The sequence below is a fragment of the Apteryx rowi genome, unplaced genomic scaffold (genome assembly GCF_003343035.1).
Source record: "Apteryx rowi isolate R43461 unplaced genomic scaffold, aptRow1 scaffold_21, whole genome shotgun sequence".
NCBI classification, from domain to species: Eukaryota; Metazoa; Chordata; class Aves; order Apterygiformes; family Apterygidae; genus Apteryx; species Apteryx rowi.
The window spans coordinates 1950592-1978555 of NW_020448419.1; the positions used below are offsets into that span (position 1 = coordinate 1950592).

At 36.5% G+C, this 27964-nt stretch overlaps 1 protein-coding gene across 2 annotated transcripts; it reads left to right on the top strand.

Annotated features, from left to right (window-relative positions):
• KIAA1841 (KIAA1841 ortholog) lies at nucleotides 1-27853 on the top strand. Of its 2 annotated transcripts, XM_026064178.1 has the most exons (21): nucleotides 1-82; nucleotides 4602-4767; nucleotides 6774-6960; nucleotides 10252-10345; nucleotides 11904-12142; nucleotides 12973-13031; nucleotides 13821-13981; nucleotides 15254-15340; nucleotides 15444-15554; nucleotides 17543-17666; nucleotides 18162-18314; nucleotides 18964-19109; nucleotides 19475-19574; nucleotides 20622-20654; nucleotides 21835-21934; nucleotides 22942-23036; nucleotides 23148-23176; nucleotides 23282-23355; nucleotides 24422-24510; nucleotides 24900-24991; nucleotides 25853-27853. In XM_026064178.1, exons 2-21 carry the CDS (start codon nucleotides 4618-4620, stop codon nucleotides 25887-25889), a joined length of 2160 nt encoding a protein of 719 aa, XP_025919963.1. In that variant the 5' UTR covers nucleotides 1-82; nucleotides 4602-4617; the 3' UTR covers nucleotides 25890-27853. The 2 variants fall into 2 exon arrangements, with proteins under 2 accessions (XP_025919963.1, XP_025919964.1); XM_026064179.1 differs by lacking the exons at nucleotides 23148-23176; nucleotides 23282-23355; nucleotides 24422-24510; nucleotides 24900-24991; nucleotides 25853-27853 and having other exon boundaries at nucleotides 22428-22991.
• The last annotated feature ends 111 nt before the right edge of the window (nucleotides 27854-27964 follow it).

A 27964-nucleotide genomic window follows, 5' to 3' on the forward strand; every position in this document is an offset into this window, starting at 1 on the left:
CGCCTCGAGGAGGAGCCGTTGGCGGAGCCGTTGGCAGAGCCACGCTCTGCGCCCACCGACCCGTCGCCTGGGAGCCCGCCAGGTAACCTGCCCCGCCGCGGCGCCCCCCCGCCTGCCTCCTGCCTCCCTGGGAGCGTTGGCGGGGGGGTTCCCTTTCTGCTTCCCTCCCCTCGCTGCGGGAGCGGTCCCTGAAAGCTGCGGTGGGACCTCTCCGTTGGGGAGCGTTGGGGTGGCTGCCGAGGACCCTGCTGTCATAGGGTCCGGTGGGGGGGGGCTCCCCACCAGGGTGATGCGTGGTGGGGAGGGTGCTTGCCCTTGCACGATCTTGCCTAAAAAAAAAATGTTTTTTTAGATTATTATTAAAGCATACCTTACTTTGATGTTATCTTAACTAGTATGCGAGCAAACTATGGTCAAAGTTTCTCCTTCCCCCACCCCGCTTTCCATTCTGCACCATCGCTACATTGCATTTAAGGATTCTGTGTGAAGCATCGTGCCCATCCCAGCATCTTTCCTTTCCATAGGTTCTGCAGGTGCACGGGAATAGTAAATCCTCGGTTTAGATCGTGTCTGTGCTTTTCTTAAAAATACCACTCTTAAACCAGGTGCAGCACTTCAATAACATAAACCAACTTTCTGCATAATGGATTAATGCTTTATTTAAATCACTGTTATTATGAAATATTTTAAAAGCAATGGGAATATTTTGTGCTGCTTAATTTAGAGTTTTAAGTGCTGATAAAAATTGTTAAAACTGTCATTTATTTTTCTACACTGTGAATATATAATGAATTGATCAAAATTAAACAATTCTGAAACATTTTTCCCAATTTCCTTGGTTTGAGGAAAAGGTCAAGTTGAGCTTTCGTTAGAGAAACAAACTGGAGAGAATCTGATGTTGTTACCTCTCTAGCAGTCAGATTTATTATTGGCCTTACATTGCAGTTCTTATGGTGTGCACATTCTTGCATGAGAGATAGTCTTGCATGTTTTTAACTATACTTCTTACAACCTTTCCTAAAGGAGAAAAGACCAATATTAAACATCAGATCTAAAGACACAAAGGGGAGAGTTCTGTGCTATTTCCAAAATAGAAGTAAATAAAAAGACTTGAATCTATATACTTGCAATAAGTATGCTCCTTCATTCATCTTTGCAGTAGTGATTCTATAAGTAACTGTGTTTTAATGTACAGAATAAGTGGATAAAAAAATATTTGAGCAACAAAGTCTTTATTCTCCCTGAAGGTATCATTACATTTTAGAGTACCTGTCATCTTTGCATGTTTGGGTTGCTTCATAGTCCACAGTGCTGATGTATGCATAAATTTGTTACCAGTAAAGTGCTTAAAATCTGCTGTGGTATTTTTCTTCATTAAATTATAAATTTAGTTATTGCAAAATAATTGCTTTTCTTTTTTTCTTTGACTGATTACCCAGTGTGATCATATCATAGAACTAAGCTTTAAGATGGGGATTTATAAAGTAACACCACCACTAATAATTTTATTTTCATTAAGTATATTTTATGTCTTGAGCTCAGAGGATATTAGTACATGATCATTTGCTCATCTCATTCAAGCATATTTCTAAACCACTTGCTACACACATTTAAGATACCACAAGAAGTGGTCTTCGTATCTCCTAACCACTCAGTTTTGCCACTGGTGCTGACCTATTCTGGCCTCGTGATTCCTTTTCATAGCAGACATGGTAGATACCCAGTGGCTTAAACTGAATTGATACTGACCTCTGTCTGTGCACCGATGGAGAGAAGTCTCCACCACAGAATTACCACAGCGACGCACTTGGCAGGATTATCAGAATAAGTGCTAATGACTCAATGAATGTGGGAACTAATCTACCTTTACTAACTCCCTGTGGCATCTTTCTTAGTTGTAAAGTTTGGGCTCATGTTGTCCATGAAGTACCTTTGACTTCAAAACTGGCTATTTGACACATTTTGCAGCCAATTTCATTTAGATAGAATTGCTCAAATGCTGCGACTTTTATCCATTTGACTTGTCTTTCTAAAATGAAGCTTTTAAGTGCAAAGCAGAACACTTAAAGATCTCCCATGAATATATGAAACCTTATTTGAACCTTATTGGATTTGTTTTTTGTTTTTTTTTCTGATAGTTTCATTCAGCTGCTCTTCTGAGAGGATAAAAAGTTATTTGCTATTGTGACTTCTGTTTCTACTAATAAAAATAAAAAACCAAGAAAAACTAGAATGGCTTTTACAATCTGAAGCAAAACCAGTGCTATGTTATATATTTTAAGAGTCTTTTCTTTTAGCCGCATGAAAAGAGGGTGAGGCAAAAGAAACAAATACATGTCATATCCTTTTAGTAACTAGTGGTCGGTTAAATTTGCTAATATCCAAGTATGTTTTCCCTGAAATTCTCTATAATCCTTGTTTTATACATTAAAAGTCAAAATTTTACATGTGAATTTTAGGTCTCATTATTTATGTGGTCTGTTTAAGGTACTTTGAGAAAGATCCCAAGTGCTTTCCCAATGCAAGTCCTCATTAAGATCTTGCCTGTGCATTGCCTGAAAGTCTTGATAAATGCTTGCACTTTTCTACCAGCATATGCTAAGCGAGTACTTTGAACTTTGACTCTGTTCCCTGGTGGTATACATAAAATTGATAATAAGAAACTAAATGTTTTTTTTTCAAATTAGGAGTGCTGGATTTTTAGTGTTTACTACTGTTCTGCATGCTTTGTTGTCTGTTGTTTGACGTGAAACTGGAAGAATGAGGCTTCTCAGCCCTGAAAATCCTTAGTAAATGGAAATTATGAATGCTTTGGGACAATTCAAAAGTCAGGTCTTCAGGATGACAGTTGAAAGACATCCAGGTTTCATGCTTCCTGGCTCCAAAGTAACATTGATTGCTCTGAACTGGGTGCCCTGAGTTGGCTCATGTATAATTGAGTGAGGTTTGCAAAACAAATATGCTGAGCAAGAAGAGACTACAGTTGAGCAGTAGAAAGTCTGGGGAACAGAGAAGTATATTTAAATCATTTTTCCCTCTTGTAACTTAGGCAGCTTATTCAGAGATTGTAGGAAGCCCCTTTTTGCACTGGAGGACTCAGTGGTGCGAGTCCCTCCTGGAAGCAGACACTCAATAGTTCTCTTTCAAAACTGCAAAGGGGGAAGGTAGGTGTGCTAGTATATCATCCTAAACATTTAGAACACCGATTCCTAGCAAATCCTCCAGCTTACTGCTGTTGGGCAGTTTGTGAAAGTGATTACCACCCCTGGATTCAAGGACTTGACTGAGAGATGGATATTATATTTTCCATTCCCTCTTTGTGTGAAGGGATTAAAATTTATACTTCCACATCCCAGGAGAGTTCTTCAGTTACCAGGTATTTAGCAACTGATCAACAACCGTTCACATGTATTTCTTTCCCAGGGTCTAGCTCTAAGTATCCAAATGCTTTGATGGAGTTAGAGGTAGAGGCTTTGGTTGCTAGTTCAGCCCTTCTTTCAGCAGTTTTAACCTCCAGAGCAAATATGGCCCAATACAAGTTGGCATACTTCATACTGCTCTCTTAACTAGAGTGGGTATTATTTTTAAATTACAAATTAAAATGGTTTCACGCTAATATATTGGATTGCGATGTCCAGTGGTGGAGGAATGGGCACGTGTTCTGTTTAGTTGCATCAGCTGTAGAGGTGGAAACTTCTGGCAGAAGTATGTGACTGACACTTGGGATGATAAAACTGCATGTTTGCCAGCACATGCTTGTCAGAGCCACAGGGGTGAGTAAACAGAATTATTGTCTAGTTGGTATGCGTACAAGCAAGTAAGTACTCCAGAAAAAGGACCTGTTCAAGTTTTTGTTGGATTAGGTTGTTACTGCATGGTCTTTTATGCAATGTTTTGGGGTTTTTTTGCATTGATAATGAATCTCATCAGCACGCCTTACAGATACTGCTTGTTGAATCTACTGCCTTTGATTCAAGTTTTATCTAGTAGTCTTACCTATTGATGTGCTCTTCAAAGAGGTGATCAGCTTCTCTTCTAAACTTGTGGAGCTGGAATTAATGGTTCCTGTGATTGCACCTTTTTTTTCTTAGTTGTCTTGCACTGACCTGCTCTTTGCTTCAGACTTTAGGGAAAGGAAGACTGACAACAATGTTTTGCCTTCTCATTCAGGAATAGTTTTTTTTCTAGATTTTGTTAAGTCAAACTGCATTTAGTGTGCAAGAAAACCTTCACGTTTGCGTGGGTGTGTAGTTTTGTTTTTTTTTTTAACCCTACAAGTTTATAGGCAAATCAATTTTTTTTCCCTCTGTTCTTTTGTGAAGAAACAACTCAAAGAAATATTAGTACTTGCTGCTCTTATTTTTTTTGGTGTGTTCTGCACATCNCCCATGAAATCTGAGGATGCAGAAGCGTGTCAGATACAAACCTTATAGCATTGGTACTTGGCTGCAATGCTGTAGTAAATATTTCCCGTAGTAACTTAGAGTGCTACAATTAACATGCATTAAGCTTTAACAAATTATTCAGTTACTCTGAAATCTGAGCATTATTTAAGTGCGTACATCTCTGTGTGTACGTTCTAATAACATTTTCTTTTCTAGGCTTTAGTAACCAAAGATGAGTCGTGGATTTTCAGAAAACAATAACTTTCCATATGACAACAACCAAATGGTTTTGGATATGATCCTGTGTTCCCTAATTGGTGTTCCTCAACCTATCAACTGGGACAGTGTGGCAAGGCTAGTTCCAGGATTTACATCCAAAGAGGTGAATTTACTAAAAAAGAATCTGCATGCTATACGCAGTACTCTATCTTCTTTTGCTTCTTTTGTTTTGGGAGGGAGGGAAATGGAAGTTAAGGATTTTTTTTTTTTGTAAAATAATTTAAACTATAAAGAGCTAAAAGTGTTAAATGAGCAGTAGATTGAAAAAGTATATTTTGTTTGTACAAAATCTGAATGTTAAAGTTTTGAAATAAGAACACAATGTATTTCTTCAGAACTAGTATAGAATAAGACTAAAAACTACTGGAAAATTTTATTTTAATAAAAATTGAAAAGTAGAATTGAAAAATAAAAGAATAATTGCACTAATATGTTTCAAATTACATAGTTAAGACTTTCATGATGACAGTACCCATTAACTTCATGCAGATTGTAGTATACTTTACTAGCAAACCTAATAATTTCCTTTGATTGGCATTACGTTCAATACAATTCTGAGGAAGTAAAAGTTATAGACCTCCACTAGATAATAAAGTCATGCAGTTGCCTCTTGCTTGGTCCTGCAAGAAGTGGCTTACTCTTTCTCTGGAATAGGTTTTGGAAGAACTTGCCACCTCTGTACACTTAATCTTTCTGGATTGCTGAATTTCATGATGAACTGCCTTTTTTTTTGCTTTTTTTTTTTTTTAACAGTTTTGGATTTTTGGGTTCTGAGGTGAAGTAAACCAAGAGAAGATAATTTATGTTCTCTTAAATGCTTTTGAGCTAAGAGAGAAAATGGCTTTTGCCCTTGTGATTCAGTGAAGCTGGAAAAAACAAGCCAATAGTCTGTATTTTCTTGCAAACTTAATCAAATGTGTCAGCTCACATTTGTAGCATTGCTAGTGGGCTTCACTGTGACCTTGTACTTAGAACATAAGTGATTGTTTGGGAGCAGGAGCTTATGTGGAATGTTACTGCCTTGCAAGCTGAAAAAAGTGCTTGGCAAAGGGTTTAACATATAAATATATTTTTTGTGGTCACTGCTGTTCAACTTCCAGTTTGGATAGAGTACTGTACAACCTTGAGCAAATAAAATAATTATAAAAGAATCCGTCAGCTTTCTCCTTATATAAAGATAGTATGGTTGATTAGTACATGTCTGGTTACTGTGTTTTAAAAGAACGAAGTGTCTTAAGTATGTGGAGTCCCTCTTTAAGGCAGCTAAGTGAAGTGAGACCTGTGCTTTCATGTGTCTGTTGAATCTTGTGAAGTGGCATTGTTAAAAACTTGAGACACTGCATTAATATCAAAAGGCTGTCACTGCGTATGCCTCTACCAAAAGAGAAGGTGACATGCAGCAATATGTCAGTTAGCTAAATCTGAATAAATAATGATAAGAGATAGCAGCTTGTATAGAGCCAGAGTGTTGTATCACAGGAGGATTATCCCTGGAGTTTGGTAGATTAGCTTGTATGTGTAAAGCTAGTTGTGTGTAGGAGTCTGCAGAATCAAGCCCGTGATTGTCATTGTGTAGGTACAAATTGACAAGATGTAAGTACTTTTTAGTTCATCAAAACAAGGAAAGGAAAGGTAATAGAACTGCATTGGAAATCACCAGTCCCTTTTGTCCAGAGTGGAAATTGTAAAGTAAAAGAAACAATAATTATGAGCCAATTAATATAGCTGCTTTTACTAATATTTGACAATGTTAATGGTAAAGCAACTAGTTAAAAAAAATAATAATAATAATTTGAAACTCTCCTCAAAGCTGACCCTTTGGAAGATCAGGCCTAAAATAAAGATTGAAACAGGTTCCATCTTATCTGTTTTTCTTCTTTCTGTCAGAGTGTTTAATCATGGCAAATCTGATTTATTTTACTGTGTGTTTTTGTTCTTTCCTGATGCCCCTAATTATATAAGAAGCCTTGTAAGTTTAATCTTTTGCAAATGAACAGTTTCATCATACTGATACAATACAATGAAATATATCTGCATCAAAAATCACAGTTATTTTAAAATGTACTGAAAGCTACTACTTCATTGTCCTATTGCTTAATCTTGTGACAGTGTGCAAAAAGGTTTGATGAACTAAAAAGCAGTGGAAGTTCACCTGTTGACAACCAGTATAATCCCCTAATGGCTGCTGGTGGGAGTCCTGTGGAAACTTTAGCTACGTACATCAAATCCTCCTTGCTTGATACACAGACCGAGTTTCAGGAGCCTCCCATTGGGCAGAATTCCATTACTATAACTGGTATGTTTTCAGTAATTCTGAAATATATTGACTTTGATTATAATCAATATGTGCATGCTTTTCTGTCTTGAGTGCTAAGTCCACCCAGGAATGGTACTTCTTTGTCTTTGAAAAAGAAAAGTTAAGCACACATATAATGCATATAAGAAGCCACTTTCAGTTCATTTAGATTAAGAATCAATGTTTGGGTTTTTTAAGTTTGTTGTTCCAAAAGGCATGTTATGCTGAAGTTTATGCTAAATCCTTCTGTTTGGGAGGGATGAGGATTATTCTTCTGTTTTGTGTCCCTGATGTTGCACTGTGTAAACCTCCAACACTTACAGTCACGTCAAGCTGTGTTATTAAGATAAGTAGAAAGTTTTTGTGTTGAATGGCTGAAAGCTGAGACGGTGGTTCCTCGAGGTCAGCCTCCTCTTTCCCAGCAAAAGGCCCTGCAGTTGTCTCAATGGCTAGATGGCTACATGGGAATTTGAGCATAAACTAGTTACGTTTTGATGCAAGATATTCTTGTATTGATATATAATGAGTCTTGGTCAATTATGTGGCCCAATAATACTTTGATAGAAGAGGACTAGTCCTAATGATTTGTGCTGTGACTGAAAAGGAAAAATATTGGTAACACCACCTTAAGTACCTCTCCTGTAAGAAGTTTTATTAAAACAATAGTGCAATAGTTATTCTCTGGTTTTCATTGTAAATAAAGGTATCTTCTACACGTTGGGAAACTTGCCAGTTGTGTTGCATGAGAAATTTGCTTCATTCCAGTAATGAGTAAATGATTTCTGTGTTACCCATTGAGATGATAGTGAAGGTTTAAGCCAACAGAATTTTCTCTGTTATGTTGTCTTTCTCAGCGTTGCAGCTTTCTGATCACTGTTCTTTTTGCAGGATAAAAAATAGCTTGCCTTGCTGGGCAGTGAATATAATGTTTTTTAAAAGTCTAATAAAGAGACAATATTTGAAAACTGTATATAGAGTTTATCAGCTATCAAGTGCTATCAGCTTTCAATTATGTACTTGCTATGTATATTAAGTTAAATAAATAGTTAACTTCTTGCTATTAGTAGCTTCCCAGTAGGCAGTTAACAAGCTAACTCTGCTTATAGAATTCTTTAGATAATTAGTGCGTGCTTTCTTTTTAACAATTTGATATATGTAAAAAGTATTAATGCAGTTAAGTACTCTAATGTTCCCTAGTGCAAGATCTTAGCCTGAGATTTCCTTTGTTCCTGTCTTTCCAACACATTTTTCTTGTGACTTGGGATAAATGATTTCTCATGTTTGTGTAATTTCTTAATATGTTAAGATTAGGGTAATACAATCTCTTTCTACTGGATTGTAGTGAACACACCTTCTTAATACTTGGGAAATACTCAGATATTTCAGAACTGAGAATTTGAGAAAAGCCTATTTGTAAATGAATATTTTTTCTTTAATTAATTACTTCCTAGTGAATTTATTCACATCGCCTTATTTTAGGATCAAGAATTTGGGGCCTGTTTGGATTTGTTTGTAGACATGAGTATCCCCAAGAAAAAGCAATTGGACTCAATTCATTTTGAACTGGATTTTGGTTTTGGCTGAGTGGTAAAAGCTTATTAAACTGGATGCTACCTATAAGGCAAACTGTTGTTAAGTCCTTCTAAATGCATATTATGGCAGTGCATAAGCGTAGGGTGGGCTTTTACCCAAGGTATTTCTGTTATTAACTTTCGGAAGTTGAGCCATCTAAAAGCTTGAAAAAAATGATTGGAAGAAATGTGAGGTAAAGTTCAGATGTCCCTGTTAATTTGGCTGTATTGCATATTCTTCTCAACGTTATTTCCTTTTCTTTCATAAAGAACTTCACTGTGTCCAAAATAAATTTCTTAACATTTGCAAACAGAACTTTTCAGTGTCATTTTTTCCGCAGGCCTTTACTTAAAATATTCATCTTGCATTGCATTAAAAATCCAGGGCCCACACCTTGGCTGTATTTCTACCAGTATGGGTCATCTGTCTGCAGTGGAATGGCTGCCCTGAAGGCTGTGGCTGACCTAGCCTCTTCCAAGGTTCTTCTAGTGTCTGTCCAATAAACTTTCCCCTAATATTAGCTGTCTTTCCTTGATTATGGCCTTACTAAGGCCCACCTGTGCATGGCCATAGGTTTTATCTTTAGAGAAGGTTTTGCTGCTTCTTCCACTAGTGTGTTAACTTCACTGTCCTGAAAGGTGCAACTGCTGTGTTCTGAACAGTATAGAGCTTCCAGATGGTTTTTGATGTCAGTCAGCTGTAAGATAAGAAAGTCAGCCATAAGATGAGAAGGTCTCTCTTAAAGAGTACAGCTTCTTCCTTTAGGGAGAGGATTCTTCTGGAACACTTCTCCTAGAAATCTGAGAGTAGGGAGTAATAGTTGAAAATCATGACCTTAGGTGTGTTTATCAATGGAAGCCAGATATGTGCCCTTCTATTATTTTGAAAAGATAATGACATTTCTGAGTTATAAGCAAGATTATTGGAAGTTTCAGATTGCAGTGATCCATTCATCACTGTAGAAAGAGTTGTTCAGTATCCGAATCTTAGGATTTTCTTAACTCTTGATCCAGAACTCATTTGGATGGGTGACCAGACCTCTCCTGTCTTCACTGGGTTTTGTGTCCAGCTGTGAAGAGAGCCTATTTGAACTAAAGCTCAGTTGTCCTTTATTCCCGGAATAAGCTGTGCTGTATAGATTTGGGACTAAAAGAATCTGACTGCTTTTTTGAGCGTTGTCTTATTCAATTTGCTGCTTTAAGCCGTGTGTTTGAGAAATTTAGGAAAAGTACATCTGTAGAGACTTCTGTGCTTCAGCTTGTAAGCAACATACTTCCACAGCTAACAATTTATGGATAAGAAGCTGAGTTAGTCTCAAGTGATTATATTCTGGTGGCAAAGCTTACCGAAAACAGAAGCCTTCATGTGATTGAAAGTCTTAAGACCCACATCCCACGAAGAAGAAAAGGGGAGCTAAAGGAGTAGATTGCATTCCCAGAGGAAAATGTTGAAGACTGCATAAATCTCTTGGCTCTATATTGAGATGGAACTGATCTAGATTTGCAGCTAAGTGTCTGGGCACTCCAGCAATGCTGCTGATCTGAGTTTCTGGTACATGGCTTGGATTTTCTGCTAGCTCTTATGGTAGCCCAGATCTTGCTGCTAATCATGTAACATTGCCCCAGTATGAGAGCTGTGCTTCACTTGTGCTCCAAGATGCTGAAGAGCAAAAGGTCAGTCCCTGTTGTTCTAATGAAGCCTTTTTTCCTTACATTTAAGGAAGGTCCAGCACAACCTCCGCAAGGAATTGTTCTTCAGAATCTGAGAAAGGTCCTGTGCATAAAGGTGGGGAAGGCACTGATGGAAGTCAGGGGTAAGATGATGTTTGTGGTTTTTGCCTACAGGATTATATAGCTGACAGAGCACTCATTTGGAGGAATCCCAGAATAATAGACAGCACCACTAAAAGGGATGCAAGAAGGTCAGATAGTCATTCTCCTTGTTCAAGGCAGAACCAGTTAACAGTTTTTCTAGCTTTATTAATAAATATGAATGAAGTCTAAAGAATTTTTGGTAGTTTTCCAAATGTTTATATTTCACATGTATTTTTATATTGTTTCCCCTGATTCTGATTAAAAATAAGAATGGTAGTGGAAATGCATGTGTCCACAGTTTGTGTATTGGTTTTCTGAAGCCAGGGTGACAAATACATCTTGTCCTTTAGTACTGCTATTACTAATGATTGTAGAACTAGTCTTAGGCCAGGAGCAAGAAAATTTGCTGAAAATCTCAGTGAGGCAGCTTATTTTTGACTAAGTATTTTAAATTTCCAAATTTTTTTTTGATTATTAACCAAAAAAGTAACTGGACTGTCATTTGAAATGTGAGCTCGCTGGAAGGTTTGTCAGTAAAGTAGCTATCTCTCTAGTTTTGAAAGCTGTTTAAAGTGCTCTGAACTTTTTCCTGTCACAAAGAACACAGCTGTGAATATCCTAAACCTAATGTTGCTACAGAAATACTAGGGATTGGTTTGAGAATTTCTTATGTGCAGTAGTGATAGGTTACTTCTGAAGCCGTAGATAGTTCTCTTCTGAATGATCAATCACTGCTGTGGTGGGAAACACAGTGTGATCGTTAAAAAGGAATAAAACAAGATTGATGCTCACTAACAGTTAATTAAAAAAACAAAGTTATGTTCTGTGAACGTAGAATTGTCCTATTAGTCTAGAAGAAGAAAAGGAAATCTGTAAGTGAAAAGTGCAAATAAAAATTTTACTACCAATTCAAATAGCCGTGTGCATCACCAGTGCATCTTACTATAGAGATACTTACAGCATGATGTGTTTGATTCAAACCTAATGGTAACCCTCTTTTTGTAGAGATAGATTTTACTGATTCTAACTTTGACCTTTTCTTAAGAAATAGGCATTTTAATATACAGTAAAGCAATTTTAATTTCCACAGATGAAAATTGCTATAGTATACTAGTTAATGTCCTTGGTACCTCAGTAAGTTAGGGGTGGGTGGGCAGATGTGAGTGTGTGTGTATATGCATGCTTTTTTCAAGGAAGTAAAACAGGGAGAGCAAATCATTTATGTGATGTTTTAACAGTATTCCATAACAAACTGGAGACAAATTGGGGACTAGAGTTATAACTGTTCTTTCTCCAGTCCCTTAACCATTAAATCACATTTCGATTATCTGTCTGAGTATATGCAAATGTGTGCTTTTCCACTAGCATCTGACAGTAGGCCCTTACTGTTAATAACTGTGCAATTTGTTTTCCTTCTGTTAAGAAAAAACTGTTAGTGATGTCAATATTGCAATGTTTGATGCAGTTTTGGAGATGAAATTTTCATTAATCAATTTTGGCATTCTTATTGGCTTAGGGTCCTAACTCGTTTTGTGGCTTTCTTTCTTTTTAATTGAGGCCAAATATGGTGATCCATGTGTGTGATGAAGCAAAAAACCTCAAAGAAGATTTCGTTTGTCCTCGAGACCTTTTGATTTCAGAAATGAAATACTTTGCTGAATATCTGTCAGTGGATGCCCAACGCTGGGAAGAGGTGGACATTTCAGTGCACTGTGACGTTCACATCTTTGACTGGTTGATAAGATATGTTAAAAGGAACACTAAAGAATCTGAAGCTTATGAAATGCCCACTTTAGGTAAAAGACAGTGTCTTGATCATTTGTGGCAGGTTCATTATGATATGTACTTCAGACTAAAATCTCAAACTAATGGAAAATTAGTGGTTTTGGTACGATTCAGCCCCAGTCTCTTTTTTCAGTGCAACACCCAGAAAGTTTTCATTCATTAAAAAGGGATTGCAGCAGAAAATTATGTGGTCATTATAGCAGAAATCTGATCTGTCAACACTGACAGTTTTAAGGAAACATCCTGATAGCTGAAGTGGTAAAAAAGGTCTAATATAGTTTGGGATCCGATTTTTTTTTTTTAAATCTTTTTATGATCCTTTGTTATCATCTTTTAAAATATAAACAGAACAAGGTAAGAGAGTCCTAAAAACCTTTGCATTGCAGGTTATGTTGAGCAAAATTTCAGCTGGGTATGGTGGCTAGGGATGGAAGTTAGCTTGTTCTATGGTTGTTGTGTCATTTTATCCCTATGAAGTTACCTTTTCCAGCTTTTATATAGTCCAGTTTGATATAGTTTTGCTCTGGCCACCTAAATGGTAAAGAAAAAAGAAAAATCAGCTAGAAGCATAATTAAACAATTGAACAAGATCATTCTAGTTCATTTGCTAACAAAAACTGAGAACCTGGGCAAGAAAATGACTGTAAGAATAATACAGTGTCTTTGTATATGGAACCAGACATCTGTTTCATAAGGTTGGAAGTCTTCTGCGTGTTGGAAGATGGAATGATAGGTTGACTGGTAAAATAATGCTTACAACATGTGCTAAATATGCAGAGGGAGGGAGGTGATGTGAAATTATCAGAATTCATGTAAAAACACTCCTTTTGTTGTTTTCTAGAACCAGCAAATGTCATATCAATTCTTATTTCTTCTGAGTTTTTGAAGATGGATTCATTAGTAAGTATTAAAAAAGAAAGATTCTGTGCCATAAGGGCACAGCTAATCACTAGGTGTCTAACAGCTTGTTTGTTATGCTTTGACTGTTGCATCAGCCATTGCATCTGTTTTATATAATGAAGATGTTTTGAGATTTTTGCCACCTTTTCACTCAAAGCGGTAATCTAATATTTGCAGAATCTCAATGAGGGCAATATAAAATTTGTAGAATAAGTTGCTTTTAAATGTGATAGTGGGCTCTTGGATTTGTCTTCTGATGATTCATCTAAATAACCTTGGTATCTGACTTCTGATAGGTTTTATTTAAAAAAAAAAAAAAGTATTGTATTGGTGAATACCTTTTTATATCCTTCACCTCTGTGGAAATAGCGACTATTGACTTGTTTGTTAAAATGTTTGTCAAAAGTTCTGTCACTGGGGTGACCTGCAGTGAAATACACAGTAAGGTTAGCTGTTAAAGTTGAGATCTATGCGATACCATGTATAATGTGTCCTGTGCTTCTTCATTACAAGTAATTGGAAGATACCGCTTGTTGAAGATGAAATGTTTCTGGAGCTGTTTCCCAGGCTGTAGAGACCTTTTGGAGGAGAACACAAACAAATTAAGAGTCTCATTAATGCAGGGTCGCAGTTAGACAAATCTTAAGCTTGCTTTTTATTTTTGAGTTGAACTGAACTAGTTTTGCAAAACACCACACACTTTAAAAAAAGAAAGCTTGAAGCAATTCATCTGCGATAGCTTAGTCTAGAATTCTTTTAAATTATTTTTAATATTTCTGCTTTTTATAGGTAGAAAAATGTATTAATTATTGCCATGAAAATATGAATGCCATTGTAGCCACGCCATGTAACATGAATTGCATCAATGCTAATCTTGTTACACGAATTGCTGATCTCTTCACACACAGTGAAGTGGAAGAGGTGAAGGACAAAAGAGATAAATTTAAGAGGTAACTTTTTGCAATATAATATACCACTGAAATACTATAGCGCTTCTGGATCATTTCTGGGAACAGCTAAGACACTATGGAGTCTAGAGTAATAAATACAATTTATACTTTTATATAATGTATCTTTAACACAGAATATCATGAAGTGACTTCAGAAATTTATATTAACATTTTGAGCCAAAGGAAAGAGCTTTTTATAGAAGACAAGCAAAAAGAAAGACCACAGTAGGAGTGTGACATGGATAAATTATTCATGAATCCTCGCATGGAGGCCAGGATTAGGGAAAGGAATCTTTAATGGGGTGGCATGCTCCTAATTCACAGAGAACAGTTTGGTTTCAGCAGCCTGCAAACTGTGATGTTTGGGCATAGAATTTAGGATGGCCAGAAGGCTGAATAGCTGTCATGGAATATTATTTAAACAGCGTACATAAGGACTCTAGGTTAGTTAATATCAAGATAAGGGTCAATTAATAGTAGGCAGACTTACAGGCAAGCAAGATGAAAGTAGGAAAATATTTTAATTGGCAGGAATGAAAACATTACCAGTTTAGTTCTAAAAGTTAAATATGGCTTCACAAAAGCATTCAGTAGTAAAAAGTGTTTTAATCAAGTAGAAGCTGTGAGTTTAGATAGCAAACAAAGGATGTAATAGAGGGAAAAAAATTAACCATACGGAGTGTACATTGAAGAACATGCTTTATAAAGGTAGGAATTCCATGACCGACTCAGTGGATGTAAGGTTTTATCTGTAATATTATCACCGCTTATAAAGACGTGAGGAAAGAAATCCTTTTTTTAAAGTAAGGTTAGGAAACAGTTACCCAAACAGCACTGCATTGCATCTGCAAATGAGGCTGAAGCTGCCAGTTTAGATAGGCAAATGCTCTGCGTGTGCAGAGTTGTGTGTTGTGAGGGAAATTGAGGTTGGGCAAGAAGAAGGCCCTGTGCCATATAGGGGAACATGACAGAGACGGTTTAATGAATGGCTTAGCAAAAGCATTTAAAGTCCCATTAGGTCCTCCATAAAGAAAAAAAAAAGTTCACACTCCTCAATGAGTAAATTCCAACCCCAGACAAGTCCAATTATATGGGCATTTCTTACATGTATGCCACAAACATTATCTTAAAGGAAAATCACATTAAAAGCTAGATATTGAAAGAAAAGTGACAACTTAACATATCATCAGAATATTATTATTAGTCTCATTATACATAAAGCAATTTTCAGGTCTTTTTCTAATGGGTAAGCTGTGTTGCTGTCATTAATAGTAAACTTTTCTGCAAGAAGATTGAGAGACTCTTTGATCCAGAGTACCTAAATCCAGATTCTCGGGGAAATGCAGCAACGTTATACAGGTGTGGTAATTTTTTTTTTAACTACTTCAGTTACACAGATAGCCTCTGTATTTCACAGTCTTGCTCTTACTCCAGAGTTTTGTGTCTTTTTTTTTTAATCTAGATGTTGTTTATGTAAAAAGCTGCTAACTAAAGAAACAGAAAGACGAATTCCTTGTGTACCGGGAAAAATCAACATAGATCAACATGGGAATATCGTCTATGTTCATATAAGGTAATATGTATATTAAATATATTTCATCAATTATATGATGTTGGGTGATTTTACAAAATACTACATGTTTAGGAGTTAACATATTCACGTTACAAAATTGAGTCATAGATAGGCATAGAGCAGTATAAATCATCATCTCAACAACTTTTTTTTTAATATATTCCCTAGCAAAAACAACAAATGGGAGATTATGGTTGTACTTCTGAAATTCATTTAGCAGTGCCACTGCTGCTGCAATATGGAAAAGCTACATCTGAGATCACTGGGAGTGCTGTTTTGGGTTGCGCTGCTTTAAGTAGAAAATACTCAGCTAATTGTTTCATCAAAGGGTTTTTTATATGTAGCCAATGACAAATTGAATTAAAGGCTGCATTTCCACAAGGTTTGTTAGGGAAGGGTTGATCTGTCTCTGCCAACAAAGAAATGCTAAAGATTTTATTCTGGACTGACTTGACGCTGTCACATCAGATATTCATCCTGCTTAAAAATTACTATGAATAAACTTTTACCAGTTTTTTTTTTTATTGTTTTAAAGTATTTGTCAGAGGTGTTTCCAAGCCCTGTTCTCTCTGTATGCCTGATTGATTTGGCACAAATGTTATATTGATTTATGTCTGGTTGAGCCATGTTTCTGTACAGTGCATTCCCTTCTGAATGAAGACCAATGCCTGACAAGCTGCAGTTCCCTCCCTTCCTCCCACCCTCCCCTTTTAAGGAAATTAGTAACAGCAAGACTTTCTCATTGGATCTATTCGATTCAGAACAACCGAAACACAATTCAGTGTCAGCTCCCAAGATAATACATGTCAACTTGGAATTACTGTTGGGAGATAATACTAAGGTGTGGAGCAAGTCCTGCCTAACAGTCTAAGTAGAATTGAATCTGTGACCCTGTCCTGACGTATTAGGATCGTTGGTGATAAGCCAATTAAAATTCTTTAATTGTATTACGTCAAGTGGGCTGAGTGCACATAGCTGCTACATAATTCCTAGCGCATATATGTACAGGTTCTCAAAGTTGATTAGAATCTGCGTAATCTTTTGAGTATTTGTCTTCTGGTACTTGTGGCTGCTTTTCTGGATAGAATCCATTTACCCATTCCTTAGACTAGGTGACACTGGCCACTAATGAATCCAGGCTTATGATCTAATACAAGCCTGTCTTTAATGGTATAGTTGTTTAAAAGTGGATTTGTATGCACTAGATGTCTAATGGTACCTAGAAGTTCCCATAGGAGTTTTTGTCCCCTTAGACTAGACTAGGCACCTACATAGTAAAAAGCTGTTCAGGCCAGGACTTAAAATTGTGGGGAAAACGGTATCTGCTCTTTCCAAGAATAAAATGCATCAGTGCTGGATGCATATTGTCTTTTGAATTCAAAAGAGGTGTGCTGTTTTATCACTAGGAAGGAACAAAGTCCATAATACACACTCCTAGTTTTAGAAACAGAAACCTCAAATGCATATAATCATCAAGAAAAGATACTAACATTTTTCAGAATTGCTGTTGCATTGCAGATACATAGAAACATACTATGTTGCATTTTAAAATAAATAAAATAGAATGGCAGTATTTCACGTCTGTTATACGGTAGTATTCTTCTAAGGGCAGAAAAATGCAGTATCATTGAATTTGTTCACACATGCATATTTTGTTTTCTTTTAGTTTGTGTATTGAGTTTTCCTTTGTTTTATGGTTCTCCTGATTTCCGTAAAGCTTGATATTTATCTTAGTTTACAAGTTGCAGTATATGGAGTTTGAAATGAAGCAAGCTGTAATGTGTTGTTATTACTAAGTTTAGGATGTTTTGTCATCATCTGAATTTCATTTCATTTGTCCCACACTACCCTTGTTATTGTAAACTCTTCTGTAGGATTTTCACCAGTGGAAGATGTATTGCTTTGCTGTTTCTCCACCTCACCTTTCTGGTGGCAGGATCAAAACTGCTTTAGGATTCTGTGCATAACCTGACCTTGTGCTTTTTCAGAGATAAAACCTGGGAAGTCCATGAGTATTTAATTGGTCTTCATGAGGAATTAAAATCTTGGCGAGATGTTTATTGGCGCCTCTGGGGGACTGTCAATTGGTTGGCCTGCTCAAGGTGTAACCAAGTTAGTATATTTTCACTTTTACTTGCTTGTCTGTTTGTCTTTTCTTGGGTGAGTTTTGGGGGCTGCGTCAGGGACTAAAAGAGTATGGAAAACATATTTATCCCCTCCATTTAGCTAATTGGTTTTGATACCAGCTGGCTTTGTGATTTTTCTTTTTTGATTAGGAGACAATTACTTGCATTATGGAAATTACAGAAGCTGTGGTTCATGACTTCGAAATACTCCTTTCCCATCACTTTCCCTTTCCTTTATTTTCTGACTGCTTAGAGCAAAACATGCTTAAATTAGAATGGCTATTCTCTGAGCACTCAGGTTTTAATGAGTGACATCAAGGCTTTCTGCCTTAAGAAAGGTGGTGACTGGGGGGGAGTTTTCTTGAGTTTTTGCAGCTTTTGGTGTGTGATAGTAATAAAGCTGATATATAGTCTTTATACTGCAAAATTTTGACTTCCATCGGTAATCTCACCTCTCATCTCTCTTCTTATTATAATGTAGTCTTTCCTGTGTACTGAATTCTCCCATTGCCAGTACCATTCGCAGCCAGTTCTTTATCCAGGTGTAGCAAGTGCTCTGGGTTCCACTGGGACAGGAATATATCCCTGTTGTAACCAAAAAGTACTTCGATTTGATCCTACAACCCTCCCAAAGGTACTTCATTAATAGTTCACTTTTAAAAGAGCATAAGACATGGGAGGGGACGGGTTTAGGAAAATAGATCTTTTGCAAAAAGAGGACTGTGCGTTGCTGCAGTGTCTCAAAGCAGTGCAGGATGAGGATTCTGACCTCGGCCGTTCTCCTGCTGCGGTGAACCCTTCTGGGATCACCCCAGTGCGGCAGGCGTTCCCTGGCAGGCAGAGCGGGGTGTGGGACTGGAGAGGGAAAGGGTGCTGTGCTCATGTCGTAAAGCTGTTTTTCACTTCCTGTCATAGTGTGTGCAGTGTAAGCTGTCCGTACAAGCAAGGGACGTTAGTCCATTCCCTTTTGTCACCTTACAGCTTCACCACATTTAATGCTAAAATTGGATATGAAACAGTTCTGTAAAAATTGTTATTCCTACCTAGTGGACTCCGCTTTGCTTCTCAGGATGTCTGTTTCTAGAAGTTCCCATTAACTTCAACAAATACAGAATCAGTTCCACCTCTTTAATCAAAAGCTCATCTGTAGTTTCTGTCTTGAAAAAGCTTCCAATTATAGAGACCAGAAGTTTCTAAGTTGAGCTTTCGTTATCATGCTTGCTGGACTCAGTTCTTCTCATTAGTTCATGTATCTGATTTCTTTATGTGTATATGTATGACAGGGCTGTAAAGTGAGGGATCACGTGGTTGGTTTACCTTCAGGAGATGAAGATGGGGATGTTTTGCAATCTCGGACTACTAAAATACTGAATGATCTGCTTCATCACAGAGATGTTGTTGTTGTTCCTTTCACTAAGGATGAAAATAGGTAAGAACATTGTTCTGAAGTAACTTAGCCTTTGACATTTTACCTGTGTGTACATTACATTTGACTTCCCCATTTTGAAATGTGCAACATATGGGATTTTTAGAAGGTACTTGATTTTATGATTGTTTAATTGGAAATTGGGAAGAGAAGAGCAAGTATTTTTACCTTTTTACACTTCAAACAGGCATTTAGTCATTCAACCTCCATAACTATTCACTCCTATCTTTATATTTTAATGCATTGTTATCAAAATACTAGTTATGTGGCTAACGGGGGGGTCTTTTTATCATGAGTAAAGAGAGCCTGATTGTAAAGTTATGAAATAAAAAAACCTTTTTTTTTTTTTTTTTTTTCACCTCTTCAAGTGATTCTGGTATTGGACTCTGTGATGAAAAAGGTATTGAATGTGATGTGCTGTTAGAACCAAATATGCCGTGGGGCCCCAAAACAGGAGAAATCAATGCTGTGAGTGACTGCTAACTTTTTTCCCCTTCTTCCTGATAATGAAGATTCTTACAGAGATACTTTGAAGAATTCATTAGACAACTTTGTGTATACGCATTGCTAAAGGAACAAGCACACAACTGAGCACTGTGGGATAGCATTGACTAGTCTGGGTACAAAATGTCTGTTGAGAAGGCAAAACTTTTACAGAAATATTTCTGATAGGCTTTGTAAAACAGAAGCAATTCTCCATATGTCTGTGCTTTACAGACCATTTGTAAACTGGTGGTGTTTAAGGACCCAGTCGTACTCCAGAATACATCAGGTGGTGAATATTATTTAAATAATTGCCTTCTTTGGTTTGTCTGCTAATGTGTCTGAGTATATCTAGTGGCTCTTGTAAACCCATAAATGAAGAGCAGTAATCTCTTCTTTTCCAGGTGCAAAAGATCCTATTTTCCAGTGCTATGATGTTTGTTTTACTATGTATATGCCAAATCATCAGAGTTGCTTTCTAAGTCAAGTTGAAGTAGAGTGTTTGTAAAACTACCTCTGCTTTAAAGAGATCCTTCATGTAGAGATAAGTTTACAAAGTTCTGCACCCGTTGTGGAGCTTCACTTCAGTAACTCAGCAATCCTGACAGCAGCAGGATGCTGCTGGCTCCATGAGAATTTTACACAGAGCACCAGAAGCTTCTGCTACAGATGCTGGAGTCTATTCAATATAAACTCTAACATAATTTGGTGCCCAACACTTGCTCCTCCCCGTCTGCTTTTTTTAATTAAAAAAAAAAAAATCCATGAGTATCTTTAGTGCTGAGGTTGGGCAAATTAGAACGTGATTCTGAATTCACTGCATTTAATGGAATAGTAGTTCACAACCTGTTTGTGCTTCTTCATTCCACCAAAATGTGAAGTCAAAGATGAGAGTAAGCTTTCTAGGGGCTACAGTATATATTGCTGTACTACAGCATACCACTCCTATTTTGAGAATTGCACTCACCTATTTTTTCTTTTAATTATTATTAGTTCTCTAACATATACCTCTTTCCCTTTTCCTGGCTGCAGTTTCTTTCTCTGAAGAGCTGGACTTTGCAGCTGGTTAGTAAAATGTTTTGTTCATAATTTAAATATTTGCTTTTCTGTACTGGCAGATAATTAACTTTGATTTTTTTTTTTCTTATTTTCTAATTAATTTGTAGGAAAAGATTTTCTTACTTTTGCTTTAATTTGGAGTTTGTAGTACAGTGAAGAACTTTCAAGGAATCATAAAGTATGCATGAAGTGCTACTTTGGCCTGAATAAAGATGAAATATTCCTTTTAAACATTCTTACAAATGACAACAAACAATAGACCTGCAGTGCGTGCATCAGTTCTTCATAGTTCATTAAGCTGGCAGAGATGTAAATGTTCAAAATATTATTTTTAAGTGTCTGTCTTTTTCATGACTTGTCTGAGATGCTTCATGTCCTAAGCACTTTAAGTTGAACTTTTTTTTTTTAAACTGTGTCAAACTGAGCACCTAAAACCATCAGAAAGAATTGCTGATCATTCCATCTGCTGGTTAACATTTTACGGTTCTTTCATGTTGTTGGTGCTGGAAAGCAACAAGTCAATTAAAGCACACTTACACCTTTATCGCAAAAAGCTTTATCAGGGTTGAGGGCAAATGCAGAGGATAGGGAGTCATTCTTCGAGCAGCATAGAGTGACATTTGGTTTACTAACTATTTTTATATTCAAATGCTAGAGAGAGCAGCAGTTCAGCTCTATAATTATGTGGCTAACTCAGATACTTGCTACCATAATGTGAATTTTTTTAGTAATTAAAAATTATATAGCAAATAGTACATTGGATACTAAACATAGAATCATCTAATAATCTGGAGGTCATCTTGTACAATCCCCCCACACTCAAAGCAGGGCCAACTTCAAAGTTGGATTCAATTTTAAAGGTGTATCAACATTGCTCAAGTTTATTTCCAGTCAAGTTTTGAATATTTCTGAGGATGGAGATTCTACAGCCTCTCTGGGCAACCTCTTCTGATGTTTGACCAGCCTGAGGAAACATAAATAAAAATATTTATCATAACATTTTAAGCAAAGATCTGAAATTACTTTTTCGATATTTGAGAATCGTGTTCTCAGACCTAACTTTACACACGGTTACCTCACTCAGATACGAAGCTAGATTTGGAGAGAGATCCTTAGGACAGATTTAACATATCATTTAACAGGATCAAGGCACACTTATCTGTGGCACTCTCCTCCCATCTGTTAGAAACAGCAGTCGTTGTTATCTGAAGAAGAGGAGTATACCACTGGCTCTGAGGTCACGGAAGATGAAGTGGGGGACGAAGAAGAAGTGTGCAGGAAACCAGGTACAACTACAGCCATCTCTGTAGTAAATCTCCCTGGAATTTAGATACAGGGATTCAAGGCAAGGCAGCAGAATTCTTCTGTAAGCAAACTTTAAACTAGAATTTTTAAAATCAAAAATAACATTATTTGAATTTTAGTTCTAGATTTGTCTGTGCTTAGATAGAGACTAATCTGCTGCTTGGTGCTGCCAAAAAAACACTGGCAAACAAGGGAAGTTGAAACTATTCAGATGCTGAGATGCCCTCAAGGGTGTGAGGGCATATTTTACAGGAAAGACTATCAAGCAACTTAAGAATTTTCTCCTAGATTAATGTTGGAGGAAAATACAGTAGCTACATGCCTATATTTTCTGCATGCTTGTTTGCAGAATACTATTCCTCTGATCTCATAACTTAGTGAGATGACTAGTGAATGTGGCTAGAGTTGTCTGCATTGAAGATAAGCTCCATAAAACTTTTTTTTTTTTTCTCTCTCTTATGATAAGGAGTTTAGGAGTATGGAAATCCAAAAAGCAGCTTCTCCCTTTCACCCTAATAATGAGCCACTTGAACTGAGGCAGTTCTTTGTTCTTTTTGTCCTGACACGAGGGGATTGGGGTACACCAATTCCTAAAAGAAGTTGAAAACTGAAAACATCGTAGTCTGCCTTTGACTTGCTTGGTTTGACATCACCAAGACCTTTGAGCTTGTTGATTGAATTAATGTTCTCAGAGATGTAGTGTGTATGTGCACCTGCTTTTGAATTTACAACAGAAATTTGGGCAGTTCCATGTGACCATTTTGCATTTTTAATATATACTTCAGTTCATGCATGCTTCTAATGGGAAAGTGTTTGAGTAATCTGTGAGTGTTACTAACATGCCTGTAACATTAACAAAGGAAAAATATCCGGTCCAATTACACTGTTTGTGAAGAAGTAGAGGGGAAAAAAATCCTTTTATAGCTGTGTAGTTCAGAGATTCCAGATATCTGTGATTGTGCTTGTTACTAGATATTGCATTAATTAGCAGGGAGAAAGGAGAAATTAAAGAAATTCTGCAAGCACCCAAAGAAAGTGGTTTCTTCACCTAGCGTTCAGAAAAAGGAGAAGCCATCTGACAAGGTAAAATCTTGAGTTTTGAAACCAGCCCCTCTGGACTGAATAATGAGGAATACTCTTAAGTTTTAGACTTCCTCTTAAAACACACTTAGGAATATACTTTTCTTTCTTTAGTCAAGTTCCCGAGATGCATCTCCATTCATGTAAGTAATTTTCAAAGTCCTTGAGACCATATTGTAGTACAACCTTCTTTGTAAATGGCTACTGATAATACTCTGTATGCATCTTTTTTTTTTTTTCCTAACCAGCGTGAGTATGCAGCAAAACAAATGGGATGCCTCCAGATCACTAAGATTCAACCAAGATGCTCAAAGAGAAGACGGTCCGTTTTTGCATGGGCTTAGCTTTTGTAATATTAACATTATACAGAGAAAATTATTCTCTCCTATAAGAAATGTCTACTTCTCTTAAAATACAACTACTTTAGAAACTTTTAGGTTGAATTTACTTTTAGATATAACAAAATTTATTTTGCGTAGCTACTTCTCATTTGGTAGAGAATAGGCTTCTACTAGACTAATTGTTAGTGTATCAGCTGTTTCCAAACCACACAGCGATTTCAGATTCTTCCAAAATGTAGAAAAGTATTCACACAGCTGGAAACTACTCCTGAAAATGTTACTTTAGGATTTGATTGGCACTTATTAGCAATCTCCTGTATTCTGCAGGAGAAAAAATCTTTGTGGCTAGAAAATGAAAGATAATCCACCATTTAAAGCCACGCACTTCACATTCACTTTGAATGAAAAATAGACAGACAGTCTTGGGTCCACTGACTAGAAAAATATTGGGAAGGAGTTCCAGGTTTGCAGGAGGAAAAAGGAAAATTCCATCATAAGTGTATGTTAGGATGTTTTTTATTCTTTATTTGAAATGTCAGCATATAATCTAGAGAGATTATAGGGATAGTGCTGGTGTTGTCATCTGCTGGCCGCACAGGTATGTTAATAACTTGCTTCTCACATCCCTGTGCAATTTGTTGTGTGTGCAGATAAACACAGATAAACATGTTCATTTGCATCTCCTTCCCAGTCTCTGACTAAAAGTATTCAGGATTATAATCGTTCTGGGGTTTTTTGTTTTGTTTTGCTTTTTCTTAGTCTCTCCTGAGATTCTTGTGCATTTTTGCTGTTTTGAAAACCACTGCCTCAGAAGCATTCCTGTAGATTTTGTTCTCAGTGTAGTGCATCAGGCTAATCCTGGTATCTGCTGGGAATACAGCTGAAGCTAGGTTATGCATCAGGATCTCGGATCTAGGTTATTCAAGATTCTTGTATGAGCTGAAAAGAAAGCTACTTTTGCAAATAGAATATCATTAACATGTTCTTGTCTCTTGTTTTCACTAGCAAGAAAAACTTGTTCTAAATATTATTTCTTACTTCTCATAGATCAGAGAAGAATGTCTGAGATTACAGGGCACTTAATAAAAATGCGACTGGGAGACCTTGATCGAGTCAAGTCAAAAGACAGTAAAGAAGTAAGGCTTGTCTTGTTAAATTGTAGTGTTTACAGAATTTAAGTGAGTCTTAGTAACAAAAATACGTAATACAAATGAAAATACCATCTTTTTAACACTTAATCTTAAAAAGTAAATTTGATCAGGCTTCATTTTGTACTAAAAACTGTGTTTAGCCAAATAGGGGTGTGTGTGTGGGTGGTTTTTTTGTTGGTTTTTTTTTTTATAGTTTAAATAATTTGTGAAGTTCACTGCCTTTAAAAACCTGACATGGAAAATAGGATGGATTTGAAGGGTTTCAGTACTGGGTGGCAATAATGAAACCAAGTATGCTATAGGTTCTCGTGATTTCTATGAGAAGTCACTGATTAAACTGGAATAATTTCACAACTTGATTTCCTGAATTGCAGTACGCAGGAGGCATTTATTCTAGGCTTGAAGCTCAGATAAAGGCCTCGGCACAAGTCAGTGCACGACAAAACAACACTGAGAAGAACACAAGGTAAGATTTTAAAATGAAAGGAAAAAGCAGAACATGGACTTTTTTTTTTCTTTTTCTTTTTTTTTTTAAACATGCTTGCCCCATTTCAAACACATTTTGCATCAGCATCCCTTTGAGCAGTTAACCATGTATAATGTAAAAGCTTCCTTTATCAAATTACACTAGAGCTAAGAGAATGAAACCCTTGTACCCACACTGGATGAAATGTTTTATAGCTGATAGGTTGGCTGTTACTCCAAGATAATTTTTTGTGAAACTTTGAATAACTGGAAAAGTGTCGGCTGAGATTCCTTCGTCTGTTCTTTGGTCTCCTTCCAAAAAAAAAAAATTTTTAAGAACTACTACATTACTGCATATGAATCACTTATACCTTAAAAGGGAAAAACAAAAATTTACTGAGAAGCTGGCACATTGTGCAGTTGTAGAGCCTAGGACTGATCATAATTTGGCCAGTAGGTGAGTCTCTTGAGCTGAAGCTTATAATTGAGTTGCTGACAAACTTTCAAGCAGGGGATAGATGCATAAAAATATTGTCAGAGAAATTTCTCACAGGTCTCATCTCTGTCCACGGAATTGCAAGTGACTACTTCTATAGAATTAGTGATTTCAGAAGAAAGTATTCGATGTCACAGTTCTTTGAATTCTTTATATGAATATATAGTTTGTGGGTACAGGTATCCTGGCAGAAAGGCAACTTTATCAGTAATAGATATGAGTGAGATTTTTTTCTCTTCTTTTTGAAGACACTTTAACATGAAAATAATTTCAAATACTGAACTAGAGAGCTGACTTGACAGTAGTAACAACACAGTTCTAGCAGTAATAATCTACAAATATGCTTCTTATGTGTTCTTAATCCAGGTCAAAATCCCGTTTTGGTCAAGGTCGTCCAACATAAGGACTCATGAAGAAAATATAGCCAAAATACATTACTGCTTCCTGAAACTGTACTGCACTCTGACATATGAAGAATACATATCTCTGAAAGCTTTCCTGTGACTTATTTATTAATTTAAGCCATGTAAATTATTTTGTGCGATAAATGAATGCAAATCCATTGAGGTCTGTACTTATTTTAATTGTAAATACACTATTTCTTAAATTTAAATTTAATTTTTTTAGGCTATTGTGTTAAGTTGCATAGAAAATATTTTATAAATTACGAAGTTAAATTATTAGACTATTTATGGCGGAAGACGTAAATATGCCTTCTGGTATGCTAGAAATACTAAAAAGGAAAAAAGCAAGACTACTGAATTCTGAGTACAGTCAGCAGTGTTAACACAAATCACCTACAATATTTATTTTCTATAGTATTTAATGGCACTTTTTAGGTCAGTCCTCTGGGGATTTGCATTTAAAGTCAGTGGAATTACCTATCACCTAGACTAGTTAGAGCAAAATTTTAATGCAGTTTTGAGGCTTCCCTCCATATACCTACACAGCTCTCATTTGTGTGAAGGTGGGCAACAGGTGGGATCTAGACCTCCAAAGATGATTTAAATGCAGTGATGATGCACTATTGCATCTTGCATATGAAACACTTACTTTACTTGTATGGAAAATTAAATACTGATTCCTATTTCATAGCTGACTCCTTGCACAATACAGTATCTTGTTCCCTTCTAATGTCCAGACCTTAGGAGGCAAAGCACTTCCATCTCTTAATGATGCCATGCCACTAAATTTTGTAGCAAATGTGTTATTAATTCTGCATCTTTTAATTGAGATGAATCATATGAGGATTTGTGCATACTGATTTTTTGGCTCTAGTTACTTTCTGAAACCTGCCTGAATAATGCTGTTTTGAAGTCAGATGCACTTTCAAGTTTTTTGTTTGGAGCAATAGAATACAAGTTTGTCTATACGTACAATCCAGGGCTACCAAAATGAAATAACTTGCCTAGAAAATAAATCATGTCTAAGCAAAGAAAATGGCAATAATAATGGCTGAATTCAAGAAAACACGTTCTGACTTTTTGAAACAGGTAGAAAGAGCGCTCAGGGAAAACTTTTTCCAGACCTCAGCTGTACAATAAATTGTGAGTTTGGAATTAAGTCAGCAAGATCTTGGGGCGGGAGGGGAGGGTACAGGGCGAGGGGTCGTCCTTGAAATGCACTCTTCTCTCTATTCAGGCTTTTTTGTTTGTCTTGTTTCTTGAGGTTTTTTAATTGGCATTAGAAGACAAGGATAGCAATACTTGAAAATACTGCTTTCAAGGTGGAAGATTTGTATTCAAACAATAAAAATGAATTTTGTTTATTATGTGTTTTGTCCAATGCCATAGCAAATTCAGAGCCCAGTGAAACCAACAGGCAAAACTGTGGATTTCAATGGCCTTGATTTGAGGCAGGAGTGGTAACTTTGCAGGAATACTTTAACCTATATCAAATAAATAAGGCTTTACTAATGCCTCAGGTCTGTTTGCAAGTAGTAATGCAGTTCTAAGCATTTATAGTAAACACTGAAAGACTGATTGTTGTTTGCTGAAAGAGGAAGTATTTAAAATCCACCAGGTACAAAATGCAATAGAAAGTGTTTTGCCATAATTTTGTGACTTCTGATAGAGGATTGTTCCAAATTCCACAGGTAAACTGTGCTATGAAAGTTGCAGGCTGCATGTGTATGTGTTTAGTTTTCTTAGACCTACTGACTAGGCAAAGGGGGAAAATCCCACTGGATTGGTTATGAGGGAAAGTGCCAGTTTTGCGTGCCAGTATTGTAATATTTTATTCAGAAATGGTTTTGAGCATATGAGAGTAATATATATGATGTGCAGTCTATCTTTTAAGTATTTTCCTCCCTTGCCAACCACCTTGAATTTTTATCTTGTATTAATTTTGAAATCTTGTCTTGGTTTAACAGAAATAAATGTTACTGATTTAAGAAATGTGTGGGGTTTTTTTTATAGATATCTGTAAAAACTAAACAAGTTCATAAATATTGTTTTATGGTCTCAGTCATTTTGTCTA

Bases quoted from the DNA above. Each gene is read 5' to 3' on its own strand.
- KIAA1841 (XM_026064178.1), top strand. From the start codon at position 4,618: ATGAGTCGTGGATTTTCAGAAAACAATAACTTTCCATATGACAACAAC. The intron at 17,667-18,161 runs GTTAGTATATTT...ATTATAATGTAG, and splicing joins CCTGCTCAAGGTGTAACCAA to TCTTTCCTGTGTACTGAATT. The intron at 23,356-24,421 runs GTCCGTTTTTGC...TACTTCTCATAG, and splicing joins AGATGCTCAAAGAGAAGACG to ATCAGAGAAGAATGTCTGAG.